At 39.2% G+C, this 22518-nt stretch overlaps 1 protein-coding gene across 1 annotated transcript; it reads left to right on the forward strand.

Annotated features, from left to right (window-relative positions):
* Positions 1–22173, forward strand: TMEM30A (transmembrane protein 30A). The gene is made up of 7 exons (XM_026654609.2): positions 1–545; positions 6826–6942; positions 9881–9988; positions 12727–12814; positions 15817–15960; positions 17323–17529; positions 20398–22173. Exons 1-7 carry the CDS (start codon positions 303–305, stop codon positions 20589–20591), a joined length of 1101 nt encoding a protein of 366 aa, XP_026510394.1. The 5' UTR covers positions 1–302; the 3' UTR covers positions 20592–22173.
* Positions 22174–22518: the final 345 nt, after the last annotated feature.

The raw sequence follows: 22518 nt of genomic DNA on the forward strand, positions 1-22518 counted from the left end.
CGGAAGGGTGGAGGTTAGTGGAGTTTATAGTCATCGATTATGCGCCCCAGATCTAACCAAGCCCCTGCCGCGCCTACTGCGGCGGCGCATGCGCAGGTTGCGGAGGGCGGGCGGAAGACAGTGTCCCGGTCACCCGGTTAGGGGAGCTGGTGACGTTTGTTTGTTGTTAGTGGCTCCGTGGGTGCGGAACTGTCCTCTTCCTCGCGCGCAGGCGCAGTTCTCTCTCGCTCCTCACTGGCCCGAGCGGAGGCGGCCTCGGTTCCCGAGCAGAGCGGTGGCTGCTCCCCCTCCTCGGCGGCCCCATGGCGGTGAACTACAACGCGAAGGAGGAGGCGGACGGGCACCCGTCGGGAGTGGGGGTCCCCGGCGGGGCGGGGAAGAGCCGCAAGCCGGATAACACGGCATTCAAGCAGCAACGCCTGCCGGCCTGGCAGCCCATCCTGACCGCAGGCACCGTGCTGCCCGCCTTCTTCATCATCGGCCTCATCTTCATCCCCATCGGCATCGGCATCTTCGTCACCTCCAACAACATCCGCGAGTACGAGGTGAGTGAGGGTCGTGACGTGGAGCGGGCTGTCGGGGCTGGGTGACCGGCGCTGGCTCTCCCTGCCCGGGTGGGGGTGGCGGTTAGACTGGGGGGGCTTTGCCCTGGGAGGGGAACTCTCTCTTGTGGTGGTTACCGGCTCTGGAGTCTCCCGGCTCCTGGTCTCAGCTGGTATCTGAGCTCGCGCTAGGCACCTCTCGTCTCTGGGTGAAACCCTGGCAGAGGGTGAGCGGGGGCGATCTTGAGTGCAGGAAATGTTCGGAAAAAGGAGCTGGGCTTTCTAAACCCAGGCAGACCACGTCTGGGAAATACCCTGTAGAGACCCAGCTGTACAGTGCTGGCCTGGGGTGGGGATGTGTGGAGCTAATAGGTCTCTGCCTTCTATAATTTACCACATTATGGTTGAGATTACAAATGCCACTCTGAAACACAGAGAAAAATCCCCAGCTTGGGTAATAACTGGAAGACCCAGTCTTCCTCATGGAGCAGCCATTCCTCAGACCAGGGTCAGGTGAGGTAGGTTTTATAGGTAGTATGATAGTCTAGCAGCCTGCAGTATTAAAGGGGTTCTGCTGTTCTATTGGGCATTGCCAGATCCTCCTTGTCTCTTCATGCTGTTGTGGTTGATGTGGTTTTGGAGGTGAAGAAATGGCTTCTGTAGGAAATGACTGTGTTTGTCAATTTGGTCAAATGTTAACGTTCTGTTTTTAATTACTTGTTTATCTCTTGCATTGACTAATGGAGGTTGAAAGAACATAGAGTGGTAGACTCAAAATGACCTTGCCTACTATCCTTAGTATCCTCCCTTGATACTGATTTCTTTAGCTTAGTGGTGTCCAACTTTTTTTACACCTAAGATCAGTTCTTGAATTTAAGGATCTATCCCGCCCCTTCCCCACGACGGTCCCCTCCCCCACCCTCCCTCACTCGCTCTCCCTCACTTACATATATGCTTAACTTTACCGCTTTCAGTAGTCCCATTTAAAATAGTGGGATTACTCTCAGTAATAAGTGAAGCGCATATGTGGCTGCAGACTGAGCCCCTTAAAAATACACTTTGGTGTGCAGATCAAGTCATACCAGTTATATAAAAAACAGTATTGTTCACTTCTATCTGTCAATCGGTGGCGATAACCTTGAGGAGTGAAGATGGAATAGTTGTGGAAATTATTTCATTAGCTAGATTGAAAGAGTGTCTGAGATTTTTCATTTGTATATCTCTGTTAAAATGTTAACACTACCATAATACAATATGCAAAGGAATATAAACATCAGACTACTTAAAAAAAATAAATGAAACCCTCAAAGGCAAGGAATTTAAAAGACAAGGTAGAAATGTACTTTATGTTCTCCCAGTATTGTGTGTGTTCTTAATTGCTTTCTAAAAATATACATGCCTTTCTTCCCAGATTTGAGCCACACATCCCATCTTAAAATCAACCCTGAGCTGCTTAAAAGAACATGGTTGGATTTGATAGAGTAACTTTAAGACATTTTCTTGAAATAACGCTTAGGATGGACTTGTAAACTCTAAATTTGAGTGTTCTTTTAATGATTGGAACAAGAGTAAAAAGTTGTTGCTTCTAACAAATTAACCACCATTGTAGCTTATCATTTCTTTAAAGAAACAAATTTCCTTAGTTTTGTTCTAGAATAAATTATTACAACAAAAAATATTTAAAATCAAAGGGCAAATTTTTCAGAACAGAGTGCCTGAAGTTAAGGTCTTAAATCTATATTTAGATAACCAAATTTATTTAGTCTGTAAAAAGCAACAGAGGGTCCTGTGGCACCTTTAAGACTAACAGAAGTATTGGGAGCATAAGCTTTCGTGGGTAAGAACCTCACTTCTTCAGATGCAAGATGCACTTCTTTTATATAGGTGTCTAGGACCTTGACCTAACAAACATTTGCACATGTGCTTAACATTTCTTGCATGAATAGTCCCACTGATTAAAGTTAAACATGCGGTTAAGTGTTTTTGGGATTGGAGCCCAAATTTAGACTAAGAAGCTTTAATTGAAAGATCCCAGTTGTGAAAATTTTGGCCAAGTTTCTTACATTTTGTGTACTATTTGCCTTTTTCAGCTTGGTTGGGAAACATTCTGTTCATTTTCTTTTTTGGATTCTTATATTGAGACTAAGACCATAGTGTCTATATAAATACATAAAATAGATCTGCTAGCTGTAGAGGAATGTTCATTTAAAAATAAATAAATAAATCTGGTCCCACTGTGTGGTGTGTTTTTTTTTTTTCTTTTTGACAAGTTAAGGTTCAATGGCATGGGGTATACGTTGTGATGATAAAAGATTATATGCCAATGGGGATCATTCATTTATTTCCCAGACTCTTTAATGATTGTCTTTTTAAAGATATAGAAGCAAATTTTCTTCTGCAGTCTAGCCCCCTTGTGCTATGACAGACCTGCTGGATTCCCTTGTCATGGGTAAATCCCTAACTGGCGTAGAACCATTTTAGTTGTTTTCTATGCCATTCTTGCAGTCCCTGGAATGGAATAAAGGGTGTGGCTGGAATGTGAATGTGTCATGGCCGTTTCTGGCTTACATATTGTCCCTTCAGAGCCATAACTAGCTGGCATATTTTAGAGCAGCCTGTATGCCACTCTAAAATAATCTAGAGCTGACAAATAGAGCCCTGCGCAGATTCAAAATGTGTATCTGAATCCGATCCGTGATCTGCAAAAATGATCTGCGGATATAAAACAGATATCTGCAGATTTGCAGGGTTTTCGATATAAAATTTGGATCCACATCCATCTGCGATCCGCAAAAATGGTTCACGGATATCCGCATCCATGGATGCAGATATCTGTGGCTATAAAGCAGATATCCGTGAATTTGCAGGGCACCAGGGTGAAAGAACAGGAACCAGCTCTTGGACACACCTCACTTCCCCTTAGCTGTGAATGATAGGCACACTTGTATAATCTAGCTCATATAATTTTTATGAACAATGAAATTTTTTTGATTACTCTATAGTTTAAAACAAAATGAACAGTTAAGCACTTTACAGATTTGAAACAACTTCATTTTAAAGTAAAATTTAGTCAAGTAATGTCAACATTTGATATCTTTATTGCTTATTTTCCAATAAAGCCATGTTTACCAAACAGTTGAATATTCTAATACAGTGGTTCACAAACTTTTTTTTTCACGGACCACTTGAAAATTGCAGAGGGTCCACTTAATGATCTTTCCAAATGTTGTTTGTACCATTAGTTAACTATTGTAAAGCGCTTTGGCTACAAGCACTATATAAAAAAACAATAAAAATGTGTTTTTGTTCTACAAATAAAGGCACACAACTCATATTTTAATATCAGTAGTCTTACCTTTCTAATGCAATGGATGTGCCCTCTCTCCCCTGCCGTGGCGGCCCCCAAGGTGGGGCTGGGAAGGAAGGGAGTTTCTCTCCTGCCACAGCAGCCACAGAGCTGAGGCTGGGAAGGAGGGCCGTCTCTCCCTGGCAGCTGCAGCCCTGGAGCTGGGGAAAGTCTCCCCTTTCTCTGGCCACAGCAGCCCTGCATGTCCCAAATTCTCCCCCACCCCCTCTTCTCACCCCACTGCCCCCTCACACCTACCCTCTATACCCCCTAGAGGCCACTACATCACCTTACATGTGCATCTTCTCCAGGGTCCAGGCACCTAATTAGTGGAGCCGCGCAGGCGTGGCTCCACTAATTTAAGTGGGTGGCCCTTCATTCTCTTGTGTGCAGCCACCCAGATGCGCATCTTAGAGGGAGCTATCTGCGGACCACTTGAATGGAGCTCGCGGACCACTGGTGGTACATGGACCACAGTTTGAGAACCTCTGTTCTAATACATTTAATAGCTGTCTGAGTCAGTGAATAATTCCACTTCTTACTATACGCAAACATGTTTATTCCATAAAATTATTTATAAGTTACTGTCTCTTGTTCAAAAAATAACAGTGGTATTGGTTTAATTTATGAAGGGGAATGTATAAGAAGCAATTTAAGCATACTTTGTTAGTACTTCTCACTCAGCTAAATGTCGTGTATCAATATAGGTTTCACACTGATTTCCGTTCCACTTGTCATGAATTGAAATATGGAAGCTTTCCAACAGCTTTAACGTAGCATAAAATTACATATCCTTTACATGAGTCGCTTTTCTAGCATTTTCTGAAATTCTGTTGAGGTCACATGAACATACTTCAGAGGATGGGTAGTGTGTTCATAGAAGTCCAGTTAAAAAAATACATAATTTTGTTGGATGGAAAACAAGTATATGGCTAGCAAAAAGGTGTCTTCAGTGTTTTACCAGTTTCTCTTGCTTTCTTTTCCTCTACCCTGGGAGCAGTGCAACAAGTGTTGGAATTTAATTTATTTAGGAATCATTCAGGAGCTGAAACATAACATTGAAAATCAGTTCTAAAAGATACCTGATCCAGGACTAAAGCAATTTTTTTAAACTATCAATAATATGATGTATACAGAATGGTTGTCCAATTATTTACTTTGTCAGGATGAACAAAATTGACCTATAACAAGGCAGTTAAGTGTGCTATCAATTATAGGTGACCCACAAATGAAAAAAAAATGGGGTTTGTTCTTTCTCTTTCTGCGTTACTGCTACTATCAATTACTGTTTATTATTTGTATTACCATAGAGCCAAGCGGCCCCAATCAAGAGTATGGTCCCATTGTTGGTATACAGACATGTAGAGAGAGAGAGAGATTTTCTGCTTCATAGAGTTTACAGTCAGTTGTTTAAAGACTTGACATTTTAAAATATAACATGCCTTTTTAACCCTAAAATAACAAGCTTTGTTTTTTATGTAGGACTCTTTGGATGACTAGAGAATAGAGTGGGTTCTGAGTATTAAGGTCTCTGAAAGATACTTCACCCTAGGTTTGGCTTGTCATAGGAAAACTATCAATTGTTGACAACAGGTGTCAGTACAATACTAACAGAGGGGTAGCCGTGTTAGTCTGAATCTGTAAAAAGCAACAGAGGGTCCTGTGGCACCTTTAAGACTAACAGAAGTATTGGAGCATAAGCTTTCGTGGGTGAATGCCCACTTCATCAGACGCAAATAATGGAAATTTCCAGAGGCAGGTATAAATCAGTATGGAGATAACGAGGTTAGTTCAATCAGGGAGGGTGAGGTGCTCTGCTAGGAGTTGAGGTGTGAACACCAAGGGAGGAGAAACTGCTTCTGTAGTTGGATAGCCATTCGCAGTCTTTGTTTAATCCTGATCTGATGGTGTCAAATTTGCAAATTAATTGGAGCTCAGCAGTTTCTCTTTGGAGTCTGGTCCTGAAGTTTTTTTGCACAATACTAGTTCAACTAGTTTAATTGCCTGTATAGATAAGGACAGACTGGACAGCACTGTTACAGATCTATATCCAAACACATTGCTGACGAGACTGCTGAAATGGTGCTATTTCCAAGTGAACACAGGGCCTAAAACTTGTTTATTTTTTAGATAATCCTATTTAATTCAACCTTCTTGCCGACACTCAAACCTGATATATACTAGAAAAAGTATTGTTGATAATGGGGGTCGGCAATAGGTTCAATTGCAACAATAGACCAGACAAAACAATGTTCAATTGCCTTTTGGAAAACCATCCAAACAGTTGGTCAAATTATCACTGTTCTGTCAGGACACAGTGCAAAATTCTTGTATATACATACTTTTCAATAAAGGTTTGTTTAAAACACCAAACAGGATGATGAGTTGACCCATGTATATATTCTCTGAGGTTTTTAACTCTTCATATTAATGTTGTTTGAATTTCATCATTTTAAAAGTTAGGTAATCCACAATCAATCAAATAAACACTGATGGTATTCTCCACTATCCAGTGGTAATCTATTCTTCCTAGCTTTCTTTAAAGATATGCCAAATCATTGTCTTAATATCTTACATTAAGAACTAGCCTTTCAAAAGCAGCCAGCAGCTCCCAGATTGGAGTCTGAGTGCTTTTGAAAATCTTGCCTCTTCATTTAGGTGCCTAAATGGGAAGTAACAATGTATTAAGTAAACCTCCATGAGTTGACTTCTTTTTAGCACAGACATTCTTTTTTATTTTTATTTTTTTCCTTCTGTAATGTGAAAAATCCACTTGTGAAACCTTGATTCTATATGAAGTCTTCTGTGTGGGAATATTCTTTGGATTTGAGATGGAGTTGATTGAGAAAGAGCAGAGATTACGTCAGTCTGTTTGGTTTAGTAATCGTGATTTATGTCTTTCTCTCATTGTAACTCAGTATCCTCTTTCTCTTGCAGATTGATTACACGGGAACCGACTCTTCTAGTCCCTGCAACAAATGTTTAAATGTGTCCTGGAATAGCACACCACCTTGTACTTGCACCATTAACTTTACACTGGATCAGCCCTTTGAGGTCTGTTACTTTGTGTGTGAGTTATCATCAGAATTACTCTTAATTTTATGACAGGTTTCAAAGTAGCAGCCGTGTTAGTCTGTATCCGCAAAAAGAACAGGAGTACTTGTGGCACCTTAGAGACTAACAAATTTATTTCAGCATAAGCTTTCGTGGGCTGCAGCTCACTTCTTCAGATGCATAGAGTGGAACACACAGACAGAAGATATTTATACATACAGAGAACATGAAAACATGAGTACCCAGAAGCCACCTACTATAGGACAGACCCTACAAAGAAAATAACAGAACGCCACTAGCCGCCACCTTCAGCCCCCAACTGAAACCTCTCCAGCGCATCATCAAAGATCTACAACCTATCCTGAAAGATGATCCCTCACTCTCACAGATCTTGGGAGACAGACCAGTCCTCGCTTACAGACAGCCTCCCAACCTTAAGCAAATACTCACCAGCAACCGCACACCATACAACAAAAACACTAACCCAGGAACCTATCCTTGCAACAAAGCCCGATGCCAGCTCTGTCCACATATCTATTCAAGTGACACCATCGTAGGACCTAACCACATCAGCCACACCATCAGGGGCTCGTTCACCTGCACATCTACCAACGTGATATATGCCATCATGTGCCAGCAATGCCCCTCTGCCATGTACATTGGCCAGACTGGACAGTCTCTACGCAAAAGAATAAATGGACACAAATCTGACATCAGGAATCATAACATTCAAAAACCAGTGGGAGAACACTTCAACCTCTCTAATCACTCAGTGACAGACTTGAAGGTGTCAGTTTTGCAACAAAAAAACTTCAAAAACAGACTCCAAAGAGAAACTGCTGAACTCGAATTAATATGCAAATTAGACACAATTAACTTAGGCCTAAACAGAGACTGGGAATGGTTGGGTCATTACACTAATTGAATTTTTTTCCCCCCCATGTTAAGTTCTCCTCACACCTTCTGTGTGTCATCTCGATTATCACTTCAAAGTTTTTTCTTCTGCTGCTACTGATAGCTCATCTCAATTGATTGGCCTCTTACAATTGGTATGCGTACTTCCACCTTTTCGTGTTCTCTGTATGTATAAATATCTTCTGTCTGTGTGTTCCACTCTATGCATCTGAAGAAGTGAGCTGCAGCCCACGAAAGCTTATGCTGAAATAAATTTGTTAGTCTCTAAGGAGCCACAAGTATTCCTGTTCTTAATTTTATGTTCATGCCTTTTGCATTTTATCATTGCTTTTGTAAGGTATTGTACTAGCTATCTTCACATCTGCTTAGTTAAGTCAAAAAAACTAAATTTTTATGTTAGAGGAACATCATACTTGCCTTATTCTTAAAAATTAAATCCTGTTATGCTCTTCTCTTCATCCATCAACTAATCCTGTGTGTTGTATGTCTTCTCCACAAACTGCATCTGGTGCAACAGGTTTGAATCAGGTCTTAATTTATCATCACCCAGAAATGTTTAACGTTAACTGGATCCTTAAGTCACGAATCCATAGATTTACCATGTGAGACTTTGACAGTCTGTACTGAGTTTTTTATTAAATTCTCTTTCTGTTGCACCACTGATGGTACAATATGTAGGAGCATTCGCATAGACTGCCTGCTGATGTTTTAACTATCGTTAACCAGGGTTAGATGACCCTGTTGTAAAGATGCAAGTGGCCAGCCTACATTAGCACTCCCAGTCATTGATGGAACCACGCGGGTGGTAGTGCAACTAAAGGAGATTTTAACAATAAACTCAGTGTAAACAAGGCTTGCAAACTAGTTTTATGAATGTCCCTAAGGGCATTCAGTTTTACAAAAGTTTGGGGGTCTTACGTTTTAAAAGAAAATTTGAGTTTCTGTGTGAATTTCAGAAATACTCTGTATAATGTAAAGATTTGGAAAACTGAGACTACTTGAATTGTGCAATACCGTGTGACCAGATGCTCCTGTGTGGTTAGTGAGAGAGACCCAGATCAGAATACCCAATAGTCCTGTGGTTGGAGCGCTCTTCTGACAAGTGGGAGACCACTGTTAAAATCCATTCTTCCCTTCAGACGGGATGGGGAGGAATTGAGCCTGGGTCTCTCACATTCCAGTGAGTGCTCTAACCACTGGGCTAAAAGTTATAAGAAAGGTGGCTGCTGCTCCTCCGTTGTTTCATGCAAGAATGGCTTAGGCGCTAAGCCGTCTGACTCCAGGAGAGGATTTTCCCAGCAGTGGATCACAAGCAGGCTTAGATGCCTCCCCGCAGCCCAGATTTAGCCAGTGAAAATCCATGAGAAGGGGGAGGGAGGGCTTATGATACACCCCTCTCATTGGCATCACCCATTGGCTAGGTTAGGCAAGGAGCCACCTAGCTTGCTGGCTTCTGTGGATCACAGCTTTAGTCACCTATCTCTCCACATTCATTGTATAGAAAGGCTAGGCTAGACACCTAACTCAGGCTTTGTGGATTCCATTATTCTTTCAGTGATTTTTCTAGGTGCCTAAAAGTTAGGCACAGCAATACTCAGCATTGCTGTGCCTAAGTCCCTTTGTAGATATGGGTCTTAGTGTTGGATACGAGTGTGGGAAGCCCCTTGAACTTAGATATTGACACTAAAGAAACTTTCATTGTTGCCTCTGAATTGTTAAACAGCGAATGTAAGGTATTTCAGAATTTCTTGATGATGACTTGTGAGGTTAGAAGGATACAACTTGTCTTTCAGATGCCAGGCTGAGTTTACAATACTGGCAGTTTAAAACATTTTGTTTTGATTTGTCTTCTGAGCTAATACATTATGAATATTACTGATGTAGAATAAATATAGAACATCAATATGTAAAGATTTGTCAATTTCCTGCCTGTATCAACACATTAATGTATCTTATGGATCGTTATCTTATGTATTGGTGTTATTGAATATCCTCTTTCAATCTGCCACCTTGTGTTTTGCAGACCAATGTGTTTATGTATTATGGACTGTCCAACTTCTATCAAAACCATCGTCGTTATGTGAAGTCTCGGGATGACAGCCAACTAAATGGCGATAATAGTTCTTTACTTGTAAGTAAACTTATGCTCAAGTCTAATCATCGGTAATAATTAGGTAACATAAATCCATACGCTGCAGAAGCATTTTCAACATCGAGGTGAAATAGACACTTTTCTTTGTGTAGTAGGAGACATTGTCAAAGAATCAATGTTATATTGATGACTTCATATATGTTACACTAAATGGACTTTATATACTTCTATCTGATGGATTGTGGTACAGTAGATTGATCATTGCTCACTGCAAATAAATGTGTTCTGATTAGCTTAGATCTGTTGTGCTTTTCAGGCAGTGAAACCAGTTTAGCTCCATCTGTTCTGTCTGAAGTTTTATCTTTCACTAATGAACAATGCCCAGCTAGTTAGCCGTTTTCAGTCCTTAGAATTGAGTACTCAGATTTAGCATTCCAGTTGATTAGCTACTAGTTATCAAATATCAATACTAAAATGCATGTGTTCAAAACAACTATGTGAAGTTTCTCATGGCCTCTTTAGGTATGCTTTGTCTTCTACCGGTGGTTTGGGAACACAAAAGATAGGGATAAATGGTCAGTTTTCACTGTGAAAAGAGGTAAATAGTGGGGTCCCCTAAGGATCTGTACAGGGACCTATGCTGTTAACCCCATTTCCCAGATCATTTATGAATATGTTTAACGGTGAGGTGGCAAAGTTTACAAACGATACAAAATTACTCGAGATAGTTAAGTCCAAAGCAGACTGCAAAGAGTTAGAAAGTGATTTCTCAAATCTGGGTTACATGGCAACAAAATGGCAGATGAAATTCAGTGTTGATTGCTGCAAAGTAATGCACATTGGAAAACATATTCCTAACTATGCAAACAAAATGATGGGGTCTAAATTAGCTGTTCCCACTCAAGAAAGAGATCTTGGAGTAATTGTGGATAGTCCTCTGAAAACATCCACTCAATGTGCAGCAGCAGTCAAAAAACCCAACAATTTCAGGAACCATTAGGAAAGGGATAGATAATAAGACAGAAAATATCATAATGCAACTATATAAATTCATGGTACACCCACATCTTGAATACTGTGTGCAGTTCTGGTCACCCCATCTCAAAAAAGATATATTGTAATTGGAAAAAGTACAGGGAATGGCAAAAAAGAATAAGGAGTATGAGGAGAGATTAAAAAGAGTGGGACTGTTCATCTTAGAAAAGAGATGACGGGGGGGGGATATGATAGAGATCTATAAAATTATGAATGTTGTGGAGAAAGGGAATAAGAAAGTGGTATTTACCTTTCACATAATACAAGAATTAGGGGTCACCCAATGAAATTAATAAGCAGCAGGTTTAAAACAAACATAAGAAAGTACTTCTTCACACAAGGCACAGTCAACCTGTGGAACTTGTTGCCAGGGGATGTTGTGAAGGCCAAAAGTATAACTGGGTTCAAAAAAGAATTAAATAAATTAATGGAAGATCGGTCCATCAGCGGCTAATAGCCAAGATGATCAGGGATGCAACCTCAATCTCTGGATGTTTCCGCTTCTGGCAGTGAGTGGTTTAGGGACTGCACAACAGGGGATGGATCACTTGATGATTGTCCTGTTCTGTTCATTCCCTTTGAAGCATCTGGCACCAACCACTGTTGGAAGACAAAGTACTGGGTTGGATGGACCCATTAGGGCCATTCTTATGTTCTTAATTAGGCCATATCTAAACTATGGGTGCTACAGAAGCATAGCAGTGGTGCCATAGCTATGCCCTTTAGTGTAAGACATAGACTACAGTGACAGAATGGGTTTATCCATCACTGTAGGACCTCCACGTACCCAAGGGACTATAGCTAGGTCAATGGAAGCATTCTTCCATCAAACTGGCTGCATCTACATTGGGGATTAGGTCAGCATATCTGTGATCATAGAATATCAGGGTTGGAAGGGACCTCAGGAGGTCCTCTAATCCAACCCCCTGCTCAAAGCAGGACCAATCCCCAGACAGATATTTACCCCAGTACCCTAAATGGGCCCCTCAAGGATTGAACTCACAACCCTGGGTTTAGCAGGCCAATGCTCAAACCCTAAGCTATCCCTCCCCCCCCAAAGGTATGCTCAGAGGTATGGAGTTTTCATATCAGTAGCTATGTCAACCTAAGTTTTAAGTGAAGACTGGGCCTTAGGCTCTTGATAAGGGAGTTGTTGGCTATTTGCGGCTCCAGCAGATACTTCTTTCTCTGTTCCCTGTGACCTTTATAAAAGGGTAGGAGAGTTCCAGTAAATGGCTGTTGTGCCACTGAAGTTAGTTTTTTTTACTTGGATGTTTTGTCTCAAAACAGGGCAAGTTGGGGGAGTTGTTACCATTTTTACATCTTCATTTTATAGTATCTATTGGTCTTACATCAGTATATAAATATTTTACTGTTAAGTGCCGAAGTCTTGTTTCAGATAGTCAACTTTCTCACTGGTTTAATGGTGGAAATGTGTTTTAAATATATTTTGGTTATTCTGAAGCATTAGATCAAAAGCATACAAAAACTCCACCATATTGATTAACAAAACAAAACAAAACGTTATTTTCTACAGTGTATGCACTATGTGGGTTCTGAACTCTGATTCAGTTTTTGTTTAGTGAGTAAAAACTATTACAATTAATATTAAAAATGATATTTTAAATAGTTTAGACTTGGCAATTCAAGTTATGTTATTCAAAGGATGCAGAAAATGTAGTTTATAATGGGATTAGTTAGCTGCAGATCTTAACTATCTCTTATTTTCTTTTAAACATTAGAATCCCAGTAAGGAGTGTGAGCCTTACAGCACGAGTGAGGGTAAACCCATTGCTCCTTGTGGAGCTATTGCCAACAGTATGTTTAATGGTATGGTATTTTCTTTTAAATTACCTCATAAAAATATCAAGACACTTTTGCAATCTGGTACACACATCGAATTGTGCTATAAATTATTTGAAATTGATTAAAAATGTTAGAGGATTTTGTCTTTAAATTAGACAAGCTTTAACTGTGCAAAGCAAATAGATTTTGTTATGCTTGAGTGCGGAAGGGGAAACATGCTAGGGGAACTGCTACTGCTTATTTTCCTTCTGAAACTGTTTTATCAGATTCATTCAATTATGACAACAAGGGTTGGAGATAACTTCCACATGGCACTGGCTGTTACGTTTATCTAGTATACATGTAGTACTGTATATAAAATAAAATATGGAGATCTGGGTGAAGGGTCAGAGTCAGGGGGAAACATGGGCAAGCACAGCAGGGACAAAGGAGAGCAGAGGAAATTTAGGGGGGAAATCTAATAAATAGATATCTATATACGAATGCAAAAGTATGGGGAATGAACAGGAAGAATCAGAAATACCATTGAGTCACAGTTATGACATAATTGGTGTCACATAAACTTGGTGGGATAATTCAGATGACTGGAATATTAGATAGAGGGTATAGCTTGTTCAGGAGGAACAGGCAGGGGAAAGAAGGGAGGAAGCATTGCTTTGTATATAAAAAGTGTATACACTTGCACTGAGGTTGACAGGGAAGTAGGAGACAGACTTGTTAAAAGTCTCCGGGTAAGGATAAAAGAGGTATAAAACAGGGGTGATGTCATGGTAGGTGTCTACTGTAGACTACCTAACTAGGAAGAAGAGGTGGATGAGGCTTTTTTTTAAAACAACGAATAATGATAAATAAAATCCATCCAAAAACACAGAACTTGGTGGTGATGGGGGATTTCAACTACCCAGACATCTGCTGGGAAAATAATACAGCACGGCACAGCTTATCCAACAAGTTCTTGGAATGCATTGGTGACAACTTTTTATTATAGCAGGTGGAAAAAGCAACTGGGGGAGAGGCTATTCTAGATTTGATTCTGATAAACGGAGGAACTATTTGATAATCTGAAAGTGGAAGGCAGCTTGGGTGAAAATGATCATGAAATGATAGAGTTCATGATTATGAGGAATGGTAGGAGAGAAAACAGCAGAATAAAGACAATGGGCTTCAAGAAGTCAGTCTTTAGCAAACTCAGAGAATTGGTAGGTAAGCTCCCATGGGAAGCAAAACAAAGTGGGTGGGTGGAAGAGTTCATAAGAGTTGTCAGATTTTTAAAGAGACATTATTAAAGGCACAAGAGCAAACTACCCCAATGTGTTGGAAAGATAGGAAGTTTGGTAGGGACCATGCTGGCTTAACCAGGAGATCTTCAGTGACCTGAAACTCAATAAAGAGTCATACAAGAAGTGGAAACTAGGTCAAATTACAAAGGACGAATATAAAAAAACACAAGCATTTGGGGACAAAAATAGAAAGACTGACGCACAAATCAAGATGAACCTAACTAGGAATATAAAGAGTAACAAATACATGAGGAATACCAAGGGCCCAGTAGGCCCATTACTTAACAAGGTAGGAAAGACAAAAACAAGAAATTGCAGCAATGGCGGAAGTGTTAAATGGCTTTTATGTTTGTTTTTGGTGAAAACAAACAGTGATCGGATGACTTACATAGTGAACATCAGTGTAAATGGGGTAGGATTTGAGACTAAAATAGGAAAAGAACAAGTGAAGAATTACATAGACAAGCTAGATGTCATCAAGTTGGCAAGGCCTGATTAAATACATCCTAGAATAGGTAAGGAACTGGCTGAAGAGATCTCTGAGCCATTAGCAATTTGACTTAGTAATCATCAATGGTTCACAGTCAAGCTGGAAGGGCAAATCAGAGTGGGGCCCTGCATGGATCTGTCCTGGGTCTGGTTCTATTGAATATCTTCTACATAATTTTTGATTATTACATAGAAAGTACACTTATGAAGTTTGTGGATGATACCAAGCTGAGAATGGTTACAAGCCTTTTCGGGGACAGAATTAGAATTCAGGATGATCTTGACAAAATGGAGAAATGTTGTTAAATTAAATAGGATGAAATTCAAGAAGGATGAATGTGAAGTACTACACTTAGGAAGGAATAATCAATTGCACAAATACAAAATGGGAAATGACTGCCTAGGAAGGAATATTGCAGAAAAGGATCTGGGGGTTGTAGTGCATCACAAATTAAGTGAATCAACAATTTAAATCTCTTGCAAAAAAGTGAACATCATGCTGGGATGTATTAGCAGGAGTGTTATAAGCAAGACACGAGAAGTAATTCTTACACTCTATTCAGCATGGATAAGACTTCAGCTGGAGAATTGTGTCCAGAACTGGACACCATGCTTCAGGAAAGATGTGGACAAACTGGAGAAAATCCAGAGAAGAGCGACAAAAATGATTAGGTCTAGAAAACATAACCTATGCAGAAAAAAATTAAAAATTGGGTTAGTTTATTCTGGAGAATAGAGGACTTGGACGGGGGTGGGGGGGAAAACATAACTGTCTTTAAGTATGTAAAAGGTGTTTTAAGAAGAGGTGAGAAGTTGTTCTCCTTAACCACTGAGGACAGGACAAGAAGTAATGGGCTTAAATTGCAGCAAGGGTGATTTAGGTTAGACATTTGGAAAAACTTAACTATAAGGGTAGATAAGCACTGGAACAAATTACCTAGGGAGGCTGTGGAATCCCTGTCTAACCCGTTCTTAAAAACCTCCAATGACAAACACCTGTCAGGGATGGTCTAGATAATACTTAGTGCTGCCTCAGTGCTGTGGACTTGAAGACCTATCAAGGTCCCTTTTAGTCCTACATTGCTATGATTCTATGATATATTGTGTCCTATGAAACAATTCATTTACTCTGATAGTCATGGCTATAAATGCTGCCTTCTCCAGTTTTATGGAAATATCAAATAATACCGAACAGATGAAACTAGAGTCAATTGAAGGTTTTTCTACCCCTTCTCTAACTTGAATTTCTCATATTAGATACACTGGAATTGTTTCGCATTGATAATGAAACAAGGACCCCTATTACTTTGAATAAAAAAGGTATTGCTTGGTGGACAGATAAAAATGTTAAGTTCAGGAATCCTTCTGGAAATACAAATAATTTGACAGCACTTTTCCAAGGTAAGATCTTAAAATTTTAAATTGAATAACAAAATACTGAAAACATGTCAAATGCATTTTAATAAAAAGCTATTGTTACTATTTTTTTTCCCAGTACAAGCATTGTAGTGGGCATCCTAATACAACTATGCTGTGGTTCTGCTAAGAATACCAAGCTCAACACTTTTTTTGCCATGCAGAGAGATAGTTTCTGTCATTTTCAGAAAATCATTTTATCACATATGTGTGTCTCTATTTTACTGTAGTATTTTTGTTAATGATTTAAAATCAGTACAGTCATTGAAAGAAACTGATATTTTAAAATGCTGGAATTAGAATATGTTATAATTCCCTGCCTATCTTTCTGAAATTCTAGAAAATGTCTTAAGTAAAGTTAGTGGTTTGTCAAGCAAAACATAAATGTCATAAACATAAAAAGAAAAATCAAGGCACGCTATTCTAACTTTATGAACTCTTATAGGGAATTAAGTCAAATCCTTTATTTTATAATATGGATTGTTTTAAAAACTCACATTCACTGCATCTGACAGCTAACTAACTTGTAAATATTTATGGAAGAGTATTGCTCCATGTGAGACTGAGTGGGGCAATGCTCTTTATTTAAACCAAAATTATCTTGAAAGTCATCGCTTTCAAGCATACGTTCATTCTTATAAGAGTTAAACGTTGTTTGAAACAAAATATTCAGCTAGCAATTAATGCTGTAGTGCAGCTAATGTTGCTCTTAATTACCAGCCTATTTTTAATATCTGCTTGTTTCACGCTTTCTGTTAATTCTTTGATATCTGGTTCTAACTTCTCGTGTCATGGTTAAAGGTATACTGGCTTAAAATCATATCCATAAGGAAATTTTATTGTTTATACCACTAATAATGCTTTGGATTACTATATATTTTAATAATGTACCTTTGTACCACTCAGACTACTTTTATTTTTTGCGTTTCACTTAGTTTTGGACCATTCTGACTTTCGGATTGTAATATGCTAACACAGTTTTGCAATTTTTGGGTTGCTAACTCTCAGAAATCCTACAACTCTTTAAATACCAAAAGCACTTCACTAATCTTAAATTTAAAAATATTTCTATTGATAGGTTCTGTAAAATCATTTTTTCCCCAAATCTAATATTTTTGACTGAAATTGATCTGAGCATGACCCTCTGTCCTCTGGCAACTGTATTAATTCCTTGTATTGATTTTTAATTGGCCAAAAACAAAATTACCTTTGATTGCCAGTATCTGGAATTCCGCACACACACTTCAAAGTCTTAGAAAAAAGTTCTTAAGTGCACACCAGTATCTAAACCTGCAAGATATACCTCTTGTCTAAATATTTCTAGTTAATTGAATTCTTTAATTTTAGGCACAACAAAGCCTGTGAACTGGCCCAAACCAGTGTATATGCTGGATTCTGAAACAGACAACAATGGGTTCATCAATGAAGACTTTATTGTGTGGATGCGTACTGCAGCATTGCCTACATTTCGTAAACTATATCGCCTGATTGAGAGAAAAAATAACTTGCAGCCTACCTTACAAGCTGGAAAGTACTCTTTGGACATCACATACAGTATCCTTTATTGAAACTTTAAAAACTGCTGATATCACCTGGAATATTTGAATGTATGTATTTATAGCTTTCAGAATTTGTCAGTATTTCAGTTTTGAGAACATGTGATATGAAACTTTTGAGATGAATTCAGAGAAGCTAATGCAAAGGATGTTGTTTGTGAATAACTAATATCCTTTTTGTGCTTTATTTTATTAGTTGCATAGCAGAACTACATAGCATGTTTACTTGTAAATTAATGAAATTATCAGCCCAGTTTACTACTTGTGCAAAGAAGACTGGTAATTGGTTTGAAGAGGGCAACATAGTATCTGTAATGGAGGTAACCAGTTTGCTATTGTAAAGAGTGCCCAAATGAATCATTATAGAAAAACCTGGCATTTATCAGACACATGGAAACTTCCTGGTCTAAGCATTTCGCATTTTTTATTTGTCCTCAAATGAGAACTGGTCCTTAGACTGTTTTGTAGGCTTTTGAGTTGGTTTTTGCTGTGAAAACTTGAAGCTCTGAGAATGTTGAGATGTGCAGAGACTTCTTGATGAGTTTTGTCAAACAGCTTGAGTTTTTAAACTTCATCAACTGTGAATAACTTTGAGTCAGGAAGAATGTAGGATATGTTTGTGGAGTCTGCAAGCTGTTTAAACCAATTAATTTTGGTTCCAGAAAATTAGAAGCTTCTGACACACTACAGTGTAATGTATCAGAGGGGTAGCCTTGTTAGTCTGAATCTGTAAAAAGTAACAGAGGGTCCTGTGGCACCTTTTAAGACTAACAGAAGTATTGGGAGCATAAGCTTTCATGGGTAAGAACCTCACTTCTTCAGATGCAAGTAATGGAAATCTCCAGAGGCAGGTATAAATCAGTATGTAAACAGTACGTTTAGTTTAATTTACGAGTTTTCAGTTCCTGGACAAGAAATTCAGAAGCATGCTGCTGCACAGATTTCAGGATATACAGATGCAGCCTGATCCATAAGATATGTAAATCCATCTTCTGGCAACCTTAGTCCTGGCATTTCTTAATTTTGAGTGCTTGACTTTGTAACGTTAGTCATTTTCTTTTACTAGCTTTTTTGTACAGAATGTAGTGACAGCAATGTGCTAAGTCCTTTAGACAGGTATAAAGACAATCAGGCAGTTTAATACTTCACTGAGGAGAGAACGATAGTGCCTTTTGAGGAGGTGGTGGAGGCATGGCAATGCAAGCGAGGGATTCCAGGTACAGGACTTGCATGGTAAACCCAGAGACAAAGCTGGAGGACCCTTAGGGCTTGTCTTCGCTGCAGAGTTAACTTGGGCTTTTACTTGGATTTTGTCCCTAACCTAGTTCATAACAGGGCTAGAGATCTGTGTATATAGTCAGGATGCTTTCAGCCCTGGCTAGCTGGCCTGTCTGGGGCTATAGGCTAAAGCCAAAGTGCTGCTTATGCATGGTCTGGTAACCAGTTCACTTTGCAGTGTGGGCACAGGCAAATCAACTCAGGAACTACTAGTCTGCCATTACCTTCCCACAATCCTCCACCAGGCTATATATTTTTGCTCTGTCTCTTCTGCATTTCCTGGTCCTAACGGGCCAGGACAAGCTCCTTACGCAGCTCCAAGAATGTGGCCTTCCTCGTGGAAATTCTGGGCTCTCTGTTCCTCATCCCAGATCTCCATGACAATATAGTCCCATCATTCTGCTTGTGGTTCTGCTCCAGAAGCATTAGGTTGTGGGGATTCCACAGTGTTTAAAACCTGCATCAACTATCTCCACTATTCCATGTCTGCATTCAGCCTTTGTGATCTCCTTAGCAAGGCACACTGCTGCATTCTCAGGGTTACAAACAGCTGCCAGAATGCCCCCTACCCGTGTCATGCCTGCATCTGCTTCCAGAATGAGAGTTGCATTAATGCCAACCGTAGATGTGTTGGATCCAGGCCATGCTACAAGTTAGAATGGAGGCTACAGATAGAAATCTAGAGTATGACAAATTGGAAATGGGTTTTCTTCTGGTGAGCTAAGACCACTTCAGCACAGGTGCCCAGAAAGGACCGACAGGTTCTTCCACAAAACACTGTGGAAATAGTTCATAGAGCCTGCAGCACTAAACCATAGGATATTAGCCCAGAAGTCTTAATGCTTCACATGTGAGAGTACAGCTCCCAAGTGAACACAGTCCAATGGATGCACTCGAGTATAATTGTGTGCTGTCGCTTTTTATGGCTGGGCTAGGTCTATGCTGATAATCATGTCCAGATCCAGTCATCTCAGTTACTTCTACAGTGAAGACATACTGAAAAGGGGAGAAGTAAAGCAGGCGGTTTGGCTGTAGTGAAGGGAGAAAGAAAGACAATGTGAAAAGAATAGGAAATAGGTGGGATCCTTGAACATGGACCATCTCCCCCCACTCGTGTAAACTGTAGTCATTGTAGCTATGACAGTTTACACCAGCTGAGGATCTGCTTAAAATTGATCTGGAAGGTGAATGAAAGCCAGTGAAGAGGTTTAATGAGACGGATGTGGTCAGAGCAGCGGGTAAAGTAGATGACAGATTGAAGGTTAGGTGAGAATCCAAAATACCAGACAGGAGGAAGGTTGCAGAAGTTGATATTAAAAATTTAGCAGGGTCCGTACAAGAGTTCTTAATCATTTGTGTGACTAGCAGCTGTGTACTGGTCAGTGAGAGATCCTTATTGTTGTCTTTCATTTTGCTGCACAGTAGTGGAGAGTACATGAAAACTGAGAATGAAAATTAGGTCACTAAGGAAATCAGATATTGGGGGAAGGGTGTGTTACATTCTGTTACCAACTGAAATGATCTCATGTTTTAATATGCCAGTTTTAAATGACTGGATTTGGGATGAATTTTCCTATATGTTCTTCAGATTACCCTGTGCACAGTTTCGATGGACGAAAACGGATGATCCTGAGCACCATATCATGGATGGGAGGCAAAAATCCATTTTTGGGAATCGCTTACATCACTGTGGGGTCCATATGCTTCTTTCTAGGAGTTGTGCTGCTAGTCATTCATCACAAATATGGAAATCGAAACACTAGTGCGGACATTCCCAATTAATCTTGCATTCTGAAAACAAATGTACCGCATGTGCATCAAGGCCAGTCCAGAGTGGGCCCAGTTTTTGATAGCTTAATCTGCTTATATTGCTTCTGAAGCTGGGTGCAAAACTCTTTCTCTAAAGCCTTTCTTCCCCTTGCTGTGGATTGACTTTTGAAAATGACGGGTATTTAATTAGCTATACTGATTGTATCTATGCTGACTGCATAAATGGTTTTCTGATGTTGGTCTCTTCCTAGGCAGGCTATATGATCCATATAGCCCCTGTTCCCTTAATGCATCTGCTGCTTGTTTCTGTGCTATGTAATATATCCATATGATACTGTATGTATAGGTTGTGTGGAGAAAGGAGACTGTTTTAGAATATTGTTAACCATTCGCGATGTCAGTGCTATTAAAAGGAAAAATAATAAGTCTTTAGTGTTTGTTCATGTCACTGTATTGTGTGCATAGGCTTTATGTTCCTTGCTGAGATGTTTAATATATTAAAGTTGTAAAATATTTCCTGTGTAAGTGTGTTACACATTAAATCTTCATAAAGTGCTGTTACAAATTCACATAACTCTGTATTTTAGATAGTTCCCATGCCAGGCACATCCGATAACATCCCCTGAAAATGTCAGGAAATCTGTCAACTGACTGTATGGGTGAATTTCCAAGTCTAGTTTCAACTTGGAAACCATTGTTGAGATAAAAAAGCAGCTTTGTTCTAAATATTTCTTTTGCTTGAAGTTATATTTAGAACAGTTTACCCATTGTACTTGTGATCTTGCTCTTTGTGAGCAGCTTGAAGATATTAATCAAGAAAAAATGAAGAAGTTCTTTCCAATCATAAATCTGGGTGGAATAACTATCTTGCCAGTGGAGGAACATCCTTGTTCTGCTGTAGTTAGAAACAGGGCTTAGATGTTCAGAGCAGGTAAGTGTTCAAATCCCAAACTGAAAGAATTCATAGTTATTGAAATGACTATCCCTTTTCTTTTTACATAGATTGAGCTTGGCATGAAAGTCATTTAAATGTCTGTTACAGGTAGTGTACACTATTCCCTCAAATCTCCATATTAAAACCGGTTTAATTTTTGTTGGTTCATTCAAAGTTAACTGTAAATTGTAAGCTGCTGCATTCTAGTAATTTTAGATGATGCACATTATACATTGTAATTTAAATCGCAGAGGTTACTTTACATGTAACTGGCTTGATAAAGTATCTGAATATTCAATATTGAATAAATGCTGCAAATTATTTATGATGAAACTTTTGTCCTTAAACAAACTTATTTTCACCTGGATGAATATGTATTGTATTCTGCTGAATGAGATGTACAGTTTCCATGCAATTTAGCCAAGTTTTAGTATTTCTGAAATCATATACACTTGTGGCAAAAACTTTGTTCATGTTTTAGTAGCTTAACTTGTAATCAGTTTCTGAAATATACTGTATTAGTATATCAGTTCTGAGGAGATCTCTGACCATTTTTTTACTGAATTGCTTGTTTCTTTGTGTAGTATTTCAAGTTAGCAGTGAAAATAGTTCCTTTGTATACCATGTGAAATGAGGCAAAAGTTAAACCAATGATTTAGATAGTTTTATGTAGTTGACTGCACCATAGAATGTGGCAGTGCAACACATGATGATTTTATGTCCAAAAGAACAGTTTAAGATTTTTTTTGAAAGTGTTGAAGTTTCATAAATGTCATTGTCATTACAGAATTGGGGTATAGAACTTTGATTAATATCTCCACACAGCATAATAAAAAAGTTGCACAAAAGATGTTAGGTTACAAAAATCACTTTAAACTATAGAGTAGTTGCTAGATCTTGTTCATTGAACTAGTAAGGGAACTTCTCTCAATTTCTGGTTATTTAAATATTTTGATTTTTATAAATGTTTTTTTGGCTGGTATTTGTCAGCTCAATAAAGGTAAA

The sequence above is a fragment of the Terrapene carolina genome, unplaced genomic scaffold, assembly GCF_002925995.2.
Source record: "Terrapene carolina triunguis isolate 2854851 unplaced genomic scaffold, T_m_triunguis-2.0 Scaffold42, whole genome shotgun sequence".
Lineage (NCBI taxonomy): Eukaryota > Metazoa > Chordata > Testudines > Emydidae > Terrapene > Terrapene triunguis.

What these genes read in the sequence shown, in the direction of transcription:
- TMEM30A (XM_026654609.2), top strand. Translation starts at nt 303, where the DNA reads ATGGCGGTGAACTACAACGCGAAGGAGGAGGCGGACGGGCACCCGTCG. An exon ending in TGCCAACAGTATGTTTAATG is followed by an intron (nt 12,815 to 15,816) that starts GTATGGTATTTT and finishes TTCTCATATTAG; the next exon opens with ATACACTGGAATTGTTTCGC. An exon ending in CTCTTTGGACATCACATACA is followed by an intron (nt 17,530 to 20,397) that starts GTATCCTTTATT and finishes TATGTTCTTCAG; the next exon opens with ATTACCCTGTGCACAGTTTC.